Raw genomic sequence first — 11,194 nt, forward strand, 5'->3', positions numbered from 1 at the left:
AGGGGAACAGGGTCCCATATAGGATGCAGTCTCCTGACCAGGGCCAATAGGGGAACAGGGTCCCATATAGGATGCAGTCTCCTGACCAGGGCCAATAGGGGAACAGGGTCCCATATAGGATGCTTTCTCCTGACCAGGGCCCAAAGGGGAACAGGGTCCCATATAGGATGCAGTCTCCTGACCAGGGCCCATAGGGGAACAGGGTCCCATATAGAATGCAGTCTCCTGACCAGGGCCCAAAGGGGAACAGGGTCCCATATAGGATGCAGTCTCCTGACCAGGCCCATAGGGGAACAGGGTCCCATATAGAATGCAGTCTCCTGACCAGGGCCAAAGGGGAACAGGGTCCATATAGGATGCAGTCTCCTGACCAGGGCCCATAGGGGAACAGGGTCCCATATAGAATGCAGTCTCCTGACAGGGCCCATAGGGGAACAGGGTCCCATATAGGATGCAGTCTCCTGACCAGGGCCCATAGGGAACAGGGTCCCATATAGAATGCAGTCTCCTGACCAGGGCCAAAAGGGGGAACCGGGTCCCATATAGGATGCAGTCTCCTGACCAAGGCCAAAGGGGAACAGGGTCCCATATAGAAAGACAGTCTCCTGACCAGGGCCCTTAGGGAACAGGGTCCCATATAGGATGCAGTCTCCTGACCAGGGCCCATAGGGGAACAGGGTCCCATATAGGATGCAGTCTCCTGACCAGGGCCCAAAGGGGAACAGGGTCCCATATAGGATGCAGTCTCCTGACCAGGGCCCAAAGGGGAACAGGGTCCCATATAGGATGCAGTCTCCTGACCAGGGCAAATAGGGGAACAGGGTCCCATATAGGATGCAGTCTCCTGACCAGGGCCCAAAGGGGAACAGGGTCCCATATAGGATGCAGTCTCCTGACCAGGGCAAATAGGGGAACAGGGTCCCATATAGGATGCAGTATCCTGACCAGGGCCAATAGGGGAACAGCGTCCCATATAGGATGCAGTCTCCTGACCAGGGCCCAAAGGGGAACAGGGTCCCATAGGGGACGCAACCCAAGATTCCAGATGCAGCCAGAGCTTCCAGGATGTTTGTCCAGCAATGTATGTTATGCTATGTAATGTTATCGTTACAAAGTATGTTATCTGTGTATTTAGATGGTATTATACGACCCAAGACCCCCTGTGAGATTGCTAGAGATACTGCGATGGAAAAAGTTGGGCTTGGAGTCAACGTCCCCACGTGTGACAACGATGGACAATACACCCCTGAGCAATGCTGGGTCTCTACAGGTTACCACTCACACACACACACACACACACACACACACACACACACACACACACACACACACACACACACACACACACACACACACACACACACACACACACACACACACCATAAATGCTCCAATTGAGTTGAACGTGACAATTCAATATGTTACAGTAAAATGTGTAAATATTATATATTTAACAGGTTATTAACATGTCCATTTCTGGTAGGTTACTGTTGGTGTGTGAACAGTTCTGGACAGAAGATCCCGGGTACTGAGACTCCACCAGGCACTGCTAGAATCAACTGTTGCACCCAGAGTAAGTGAGGCCCTGTGGTCTCATCCAACACCATCACCACTTTAAACTCCAACACATCACTACTCTTGCTTCCTACCTTGGATCTCTTTATACTTTCTTTACAAGATGCTCCACTGATTTCAGTATCATGACATCTCTTCTTCCTGTGTCTTTCTGTGTCATTATCTCTCTTCTTCCTGTGTTTTTCCACTACCGACCATTCAGGTCATTAACCCTCATCCTCCCGCTACATACCATCAGAACTGACAGCCATATTGTTCTCAATCCAGCACAGCTGTTGCTTAAACAACTATTTCTTAATTTCCTGCATTTTTTCTGCACTACTTGCCGCCATTTCGGACCTCCAACTCTCTGTGCGGGGTTCCAGAGGGAGGGTTCTGACTGGACGGGTCCTTGAAAAGGAGAGGAGGGAGAGGTAGAATTTAACTCACAGGCAGGACAGAGAGAGAAAGAGAGAGACCCAGTGAAGACCTTTGAAGATCTCTGAAGGAGTGAAGCAACAACTGAAGATTTCAGAAATGTACATCTGAAATGGCTTCCTATTCAGTATAGGGCACTGCTTCTGATCAGGGCCAATAGGGGAACAGGGTCCCATATAGGATGCAGTCTCCTGACCAGGGCCAATAGGGGAACAGGGTCCCATATAGGATGCAGTCTTCTGACCAGGGCCAATAGGGGAACAGGGTCCCATATAGGATGCAGTCTTCTGACCAGGGCCAATAGGGGAACAGGGTCCCGTATAGGATGCTGTCTCCTGACCAGGGCCAATAGGGGAACAGGGTCCCATATAGGATGCAGTCTTCTGACCAGGGCCAATAGGGGAACAGGGTCCCGTATAGGATGCAGTCTCCTGACCAGGGCCCAAAGGGGAACAGGGTCCCATATAGGATGCAGTCTCCTGACCAGGGCCCAAAGGGGAACAGGGCCCCATATAGGATGCAGTCTCCTGACCAGGGCCCAAAGAGGAACAGGGTCCCATATAGGATGCAGTCTCCTGACCAGGGCCCAAAGGGGAACAGGGTCCCATATAGGATGCAGTCTCCTGACCAGGGCCCAAAGGGGAACAGGGTCCCATATAGGATGCAGTCTCCTGACCAGGGCCAAATGGGTAACAGGGTCCCATGTAGGATGCAGTCTCCTGACCAGAGCCCAAAGGGGAACAGGGTCCCATATAGGATGCAGTCTCCTGACCAGGGCCAAAAGGGGAACAGGGTCCCATATAGAATGCAGTCTCCTGACCAGGGCCCAAAGGGGAACAGGGTCCCATATAGGATGCAGTCTCCTGACCAGGGCCCAAAGGGGAACAGGGTCCCATATAGGATGCAGTCTCCTGACCAGGGCCCAAAGGAGAACAGGGTCCCATAGGGGACGCAACCCAAGAATCCAGATGCAGCCAGAGCTTCCAGGATGTTTGTCCAGCAATGTATGTTATGCTATGTAATGTTATCGTTACGAAGTATGTTATCTGTGTATTTAGATGGTATTATACGACCCAAGACTCCCTGTGAGATTGCTAAAGATACTGCGATGAAAAAAGTTGGGCTTGGAGTCTACGTCCCCACGTGTGACAACGATGGACAATACACCCCTGAGCAATGCTGGGCCTCTACAGGTTACCACTCACACACACACACACACACACACACACACACACACACACCATAAATGCTCCAATTGAGTTGAAAGTGACAATTAAATCTCTTACTGTAAAATGTGTAAATATTATATATTTATATTTAACAGGTTATTAACATGTCCATTTCTGGTAGGTTGTTGTTGGTGTGTGAACAGTTCTGGACAGAAGATCCCGGGTACTGAGACTCCACCAGACACTGCTAGGATCAACTGTGCCACACAGAGTAAGTGAGGCCCTGTGGTCTCATCCAACACCATCACCACTTTAAACTCCAACACATCACTACTCTTGCTTCCTACCTTGGATCTCTTTATACTTTCTTTACAAGATGCTCCACTGATTTCAGTATCATGACATCTCTTCTTCCTGTGTCTTTCTGTGTCATGATCTCTCTTCTTCCTGTCTTTCAGTATCATGATCTCTCTTCTTCCTGTGTTTTTCCACTACCGACCATTCAGGTCATTAACCCTCATCCTCCCGCTACATACCATCAGAACTGACAGCCATATTGTTCTCAATCCAGCACAGCTGTTGCTTAAACAACTATTTCTTAATTTCCTGCATTTTTTCTGCACTATTTGCCGCCATTTCGGACCTCCAACTCTCCGTGCGGGGTTCCAGAGGGAGGGTTCTGACTGGACGGGTCCTTAAAAAGTTGAGGAGGGAGAGGTAGAATTTAACTCACAGGCAGGACAGAGAGAGAAAGAGAGAGACCCAGTGAAGACCTTTGAAGATCTCTGAAGGAGTGAAGCAACAACTGAAGATTTCAGAAATGCACATCTGAAATGGCTTCCTATTCAGTATAGGGCACTGCTTCTGACCAGGGCCAATAGGGGAACAGGGTCCCATATAGGATGCAGTCTCCTGACCAGGGCCAATAGGGGAACAGGGTCCCATATAGTATGCAGTCTCCTGACCAGGGCCCAAAGGGGAACAGGGTCCCATATAGGATGCAGTCTCCTGACCAGGGCCCAAAGAGGAACAGGGTCCCATATAGGATGCAGTCTCCTGACCAGGGCCAATAGGGGAACAGGGTCCCATATAGAATGCAGTCTCCTGACCAGGGTCCAAAGTGGAACAGGGTCCCATATAGAATGCTGTCTCCTGACCAGGGCCAATAGGGGAACAGGGTCCCATATAGGATGCAGTCTTCTGACCAGGGCCAATAGGGGAACAGGGTCCCGTATAGGATGCAGTCTCCTGACCAGGGCCCAAAGGGGAACAGGGTCCCATATAGGATGCAGTCTCCTGACCAGGGCCCAAAGGGGAACAGGGTCCCATATAGGATGCAGTCTCCTGACCAGGGCCCAAAGGGGAACAGGGTCCCATATAGGATGCAGTCTCCTGACCAGGGCCCAAAGTGGAACAGGGTCCAATATAGGATGCTGTCTCCTGACCAGGGCCAATAGGGGAACAGGGTCCCATATAGGATGCAGTCTTCTGACCAGGGCCAATAGGGGAACAGGGTCCCGTATAGGATGCAGTCTCCTGACCAGGGCCCAAAGGGGAACAGGGTCCCATATAGGATGCAGTCTCCTGACCAGGGCCCAAAGGGGAACAGGGTCCCATATAGGATGCAGTCTCCTGACCAGGGCCAAAAGGGGAACAGGGTCCCATATAGGATGCAGTCTCCTGACCAGGGCCCAAAGGGGAACAGGGTCCCATATAGGATGCCGTCTCCTGACCAGGGCCCAAAGGGGAACAGGGTCCCATATAGGATGCAGTCTCCTGACCAGAGCCCAAAGGGGAACAGGGTCCCATATAGGATGCAGTCTCCTGACCAGGGCCAAAAGGGGAACAGGGTCCCATATAGGATGCAGTCTCCTGACCAGGGCCAATAGGGGAACAGGGTCCCATATAGGATGCAGTCTCCTGACCAGGGCCAAAAGGGGAACAGGGTCCCATATAGGATGCAGTCTCCTGACCAGGGCCCAAAGGGGAACAGGGTCCCATATAGGATGCAGTCTCCTGACCATGGCCAATAGGGGAACAGGGTCCCATATAGGATGCAGTCTCCTGACCAGGGCCAATAGAGGAACAGGGTCCCATATAGGATGCTTTCTCCTGACCAGGGCCCATAGGGGAACAAGGTCCCATATAGAATGCAGTCTCCTGACCAGGGCCAAAATGGGAACAGGGTCCCATATAGAATGCAGTCTCCTGACCAGGGCCCATAGGGGACGCAACCCAAGATTCCAGATGCAGCCAGAGCTTCCAGGATGTTTGTCCAGCAATGTATGTTATGCTATGTAATGTTATCGTTACAAAGTACGTTATCTGTGTATTTAGATGGTATGATACGACCCAAGACTCCCTGTGAGATTGCTAGAGATACTGCGATGGAAAAAGTCGGGCTTGGAGTCTACGTCCCCACATGTGACAACGATGGACAATACACCCCTGAGCAATGCAGGGCCTCTACAGGTTACCACACACACACACACACACACACACACACACACACACACACACACACACACACACACACACACACACACACACACACACACACACACACACACACACACACCATAAATTCTCCAATTGAGTTGAACGTGACAATTCAATATGTTACAGTAAAATGTGTAAATATTATATATTTAACAGGTTATTAACATGTCCATTTCTGGTAGGTTACTGTTGGTGTGTGTTCAGTTCTGGACAGAAGATCCCGGGTACTGAGACTCCTCCGGGCACTCCTAGAATCAACTGTACCACACAGAGTAAGTGAGGCCCTGTGGTCTCATCCAACACCATCACCACTTTAAACTCCAACACATCACTACTCTTGCTTCCTACCTTGGATCTCTTTATACTTTCTTTACAAGATGCTCCACTGATTTCAGTATCATGACATCTCTTCTTCCTGTGTCTTTCTGTGTCATGATCTCTCTTCTTCCTGTCTTTCTGTGTCATGATCTCTCTTCTTCCTGTGTCTTTCTGCATCATGATCTCTCTTCTTCCTGTGTTTTTCCACTACCGACCATTCAGGTCATTAACCCTCATCCTCCCGCTACATACCATCAGAACTGACTGCCATATTGTTCTCAATCCAGCACAGCTGTTGCTTCAACAACTCTTTCTTTATTTCCTGCATTTTTTCTGCACTACTTGCCGCCATTTCGGACCTCCAACTCTCCGTGCGGGGTTCCAGAGGGAGGGTTCTGACTGGACGGGTCCTTAAAAAGGAGAGGAGGGAGAGGTAGAATTTAACTCACAGGCAGGACAGAGAGAGAAAGAGAGAGACCCAGTGAAGACCTTTGAAGATCTCTGAAGGAGTGAAGCAACAACTGAAGATTTCAGAAATGTACATCTGAAATGGCTTCCTATTCAGTATAGGGCACTGCTTCTGACCAGGGCCAATAGGGGACCAGGGTCCCATATAGGATGCAGTCTCCTGACCAGGGCCAATAGGGGAACAGGGTCCCATATAGGATGCAGTCACCTGACCAGGGCCCAAAGGGGAACAGGGTCCCATATAGGATGCAGTCTCCTGACCAGGGCCAATAGGGGAACAGGGTCCCATATAGGATGCAGTCACCTGACCAGGGCCCAAAGGGGAACAGGGTCCCATATAGGATGCAGTCTCCTGACCAGGGCCAATAGGGGAACAGGGTCCCATATAGGATGCAGTCTCCTGACCAGGGCCCAAAGGGGAACAGGGCCCCATATAGGATGCAGTCTCCTGACCAGGGCCAATAGGGGAACAGGGTCCCATATAGGATGCAGTCACCTGACCAGGGCCCAAAGGGGAACAGGGTCCCATATAGGATGCAGTCTCCTGACCAGGGCCAATAGGGGAACAGGGTCCATTATAGGATGCAGTCTCCTGACCAGGGCCCAAAGGGGAACAAGGCCCCATATAGGATGCAGTCTCCTGACCAGGGCCAATAGGGGAACAGGGTCCCATATAGGATGCAGTCTCCTGACCAGGGCCAATAGGGGAACAGGGTCCCATATAGGATGCAGTCTCCTCACCAGGACCAATAGGGGAACAGGGTCCCATATAGGATGCAGTCTCCTGACCAGAGCCAAAAGGGGAACAGGGTCCCATATAGGTTGCAGTCTCCTGACCAGGGCCCAATAGGGGAACAGGGTCCCATATAGGATGCAGTCTCCTGACCAGAGCCCAAAGGGGAACAGGGTCCCATATAGGATGCAGTCTCCTGACCAGGGCCCAATAGGGGAACAGGGTCCCATATAGGATGCAGTCTCCTGACCAGAGCCCAAAGGGGAACAGGGTCCCATATAGGATGCAGTCTCCTGACCAGGGCCCAAAGGGGAACAGGGTCCCATATAGGTTGCAGTCTCCTGACCAGGGCCCAATAGGGGAACAGGGTCCCATATAGGATGCAGTCTCCTGACCAGAGCCCAAAGGGGAACAGGGTCCCATATAGGATGCAGTCTCATGACCAGGGCCCAAAGGGGAACAGGGTCCCATATAGGATGCAGTCTCCTGACCAGGGCCCAAAGGGGAACATGGTCCCATATAGGATGCAGTGTCCTGACCAGGGCCCAAAGGGGAACAGGGTCCCATATAGGATGCAGTCCATGATTCCAGAATGTATATCCATCATTGTTATGTTATGTCCACATTACAATGTATGTTCCCTGTATCCAGATGCTACGATCCGATCCAAGACCCCCTGTGAGCGTGCTAGAGATGATGTGATAAATGGCCCAATTGGAGCCTTCATCCCCACATGTGACGCCGCTGGACAATACACCCCTGAGCAATGTTGGGGCTCTACAGGTTACCACACACACACACACACACACACACACACACACACACACACACACACACACACACACACACACACTATAAATGCTCCAATTCAGTTTAACGTGACAATTCAATGTGTTACAGTAAAATGTATATTTGTGTAAATATTGTATACGTAACAGGTTATTAACATGTCTTTCTGGTAGGTCAATGTTGGTGTGTGAACAGTTCTGGACGGAAGATCCCGGGTACTGAGACTCTACCAGGCACTGCTAGAATCAACTGTTCCACCCAGAGTAAATGAGGCCCTGTGGTCTCATCCAACATCATAACCACTTTAAACTCCAACACATCACTACTCTTGCTTCCTACCTTGGATCTCTTTATGCTTTCTTTACAAGATGCTCCACTGATTTCAGTATCATGATCTCTCTTCTTCCTGTCTTTCTGTATCACGATCTCTCTTCTTCCTGTGTCCTTCTGTCATGACATCTCTTCATCTCTTCTAATTTAATTGTAATTATGGCAGCTGTGGTCCTCCATAGACATCGAAATGTCATTCCAATATACATACAGGAGTTCAGCAGAGTCCACAATCAGAACCATGCTACTCTGAGGCTGAAGAATTGTTCCAGGCCACAGAGGGATGAAAGACCCCTTTACTGAGTCTACAGCTTGTCAATTTCACTAAATCATTCCATTGTTTGCTTCATGCATTATATCATCCTGTAAAATAAAGTACATGCTCTTCATCTTTACATGAGTAAATGTATTAGAAGTTGTAGGATGACTTGATGATTCATATCTCCTGGTTGTGTTTCATGTTGATGCCATCTGATCTTTTAGGGCCAGACTGATCTATTCATGTTCAGGGTACTTCATGTTCATGCCCATATTTGGAGGCAGGGAGGAAACTTGCCTGAACATGGTCAGTACAGTATTAGCTAGCTAGAATGGGTGATTCACATCATTGCCCTCTGTGAACAGGACATCCAAGAAGGGAAATTAATAACTTTAGTGGGGTAAGTAAATGTTCAGCCTATAATTTGCTAACTAGTTAATTTTATAACTAAAACACACCACATGACAAAGTATGTGGTCACCTGCTCATCAAACATCTCATTCCAAAATCATGGAGTCGCCCCCCCCCCCCTTAACAACCTCCAGTGTTCTGGGGAGGCCTTGCACTAGATGTCAGAACATTGCTGTGGGGGACGTGCTTCCATTCAGCTACAACAGCTTTAGTGAGGTCTGGCACTGATTTTAGGCCTGGCTCACAGTTGGCGTTCCAATTCATCCCAAAAGTATTCGATGGGGTTGAGATCAGGGCTCTGTGCAGTCCAGTCAAGTTCTTCCACACCAATCTCGACAAACCGTTTATGTATAAACCTGAACGGGGGATTGTCATGCTGCAACAGGAAAGGGCCTTCCCCAAACTCATGCCACAAAGTTGGAAGCACAGAATCGTCTACAATGTCATTGTACGCAGAAGCATTAAGATTTCCCTTCACTGGAACTAAGGGGCCCGAACCATGAACAACAGCACCAGACCCTTATTCCTCCTCCACCAAACTTTATTTGGCACTATGCATTCGGGCAGGTCGCATTCTCCTGGCATTTCTCCAAACAAATGTCAAAGAAAAGCTCTCCCTCACTCACACACACACACACACACACACACACACACACACACACACACACACACACACACACACACACACACACACACCCCCCCCCCCCCCCAAGGATGGAGTGACACAGTGCGGTGCTTTTAAGACACACAGAGCCGGCAATGGCATTACCATTCTCTCTAGGCTGTGCCGAGTTCAACGAGATGCCCCGCTAGACCGTAGCTCGCTCGGTCTGAGCGCAGCGAGCGTGAATAAAAGTAGCGAGAGAACTTAGTGTTAGAAGCACAATTTGCCGATCTGTGCAAGCCTAACCTTGACCATGTGGCATTACAACGTTAGTGATTTAGACAGTAGCCTAACCTTGACCATGTGGCATTACAACGTTAGTGATTTAGACAGTAGCCTAACCTTGACCATGTGGCATTACAACGTTAGTGATTAAGACAGTAGCCTAACCTTGACCATGTGGCATTACAACGTTAGTGATTAAGACAGTAGCCTAACCTTGACCATGTGGCATTACAACGTTAGTGATTAAGACAGTAGCCTAACCTTGACCATGTGGCATTACAACGTTAGTGATTAAGACAGTAGCCTAACCTTGACCATGTGGCATTACAACGTTAGTGATTTAGACAGTAGCCTAACCTTGACCATGTGGCATTACAACGTTAGTGATTAAGACAGTAGCCTAACCTTGACCATGTGGCATTACAACGTTAGTGATTAAGACAGTAGCCTAACCTTGACCATGTGGCATTACAACGTTAGTGATTTAGACAGTAGCCTAACCTTGACCATGTGGCATTACAACGTTAGTGATTAAGACAGTAGCCTAACCTAACCTGTTAACGTTAGATAGCTACAACTAGTGGATATAATTTTAGATAAAAGTAATCTATAGACATTTCAAATCATTTACTACCATGTCTAACAGACAAAAAATATCAGGAAGCGAATACTTTTTTAAACAATGAGAAAAGAGGCACAATCTCTAAACCAAAGAAATTCTCTGGTGAAATGTATCAGTGTGCAGCAATGTCCATCAGCCGGTGTGGAGAATTACAAGCCTACGAGGACAGGACATTCATTCACCGAGAACGACGAGCCCCCGTTAGCTGATTCTAGCAGCGAAGAGGACAAACCGGAGGAGTCCGAGCCATGCACTTCCACCGATGATGACAGCTCTCTGGCTGGACAAGAACAGGTGGTCGCACCAGGCCTAGCTACACCTCCAAACAATGCCGGTGAAGACCCTACTATCTTGGACCCAGACTCAGATTCGTCGCTCCCGTCCCCTGTGACAGTGGTGGTGCTGCTGCTAAATCCGACTCCCAGACAAAAACATAGAAGATCCCGGTGAGTGGAGACAATATATGAATGGATCTTTACGGGATATGTTAGTGCAGGCTGGGCCACATCAGGATAAGGAGGGGAATTTACCAAGAGATGAGGGGCAACGAAGGTTTTCGGTGGCTAACTACAATAGGAGGATGGCGAACGGGGAGAGAGTGGAGAGACCAAGACTTGTCTATTCCAAGCAAAACGATGCAGACTTCTGTTTTTGCTGCAAACTTTTTTCACACGAGTGTAAATCTGCGCTGGTCAGGGATGGAACCAGGGACTGG

The 11,194-nt window shown here is 49.3% G+C and overlaps 1 protein-coding gene across 1 annotated transcript in view; it reads left to right on the forward strand.

The window, feature by feature from the left end:
* LOC120030524 (thyroglobulin-like) overlaps positions 1–10,929 on the forward strand; it is a 133,018-nt gene extending 122,089 nt beyond the window's left edge. The window contains exons 15-19 of the mRNA XM_038975931.1: positions 5,499–5,633; positions 5,843–5,932; positions 7,831–7,962; positions 8,142–8,231; positions 10,616–10,929. Coding sequence (XP_038831859.1) covers positions 5,499–5,633; positions 5,843–5,932; positions 7,831–7,962; positions 8,142–8,231; positions 10,616–10,929 — 761 coding nt within the window. The remainder of the gene's footprint in view (positions 1–5,498; positions 5,634–5,842; positions 5,933–7,830; positions 7,963–8,141; positions 8,232–10,615) is intronic.
* The last annotated feature ends 265 nt before the right edge of the window (positions 10,930–11,194 follow it).

The sequence above is a fragment of the Salvelinus namaycush genome, chromosome 36 (genome assembly GCF_016432855.1).
Source record: "Salvelinus namaycush isolate Seneca chromosome 36, SaNama_1.0, whole genome shotgun sequence".
NCBI classification, from domain to species: domain Eukaryota; kingdom Metazoa; phylum Chordata; class Actinopteri; order Salmoniformes; family Salmonidae; genus Salvelinus; species Salvelinus namaycush.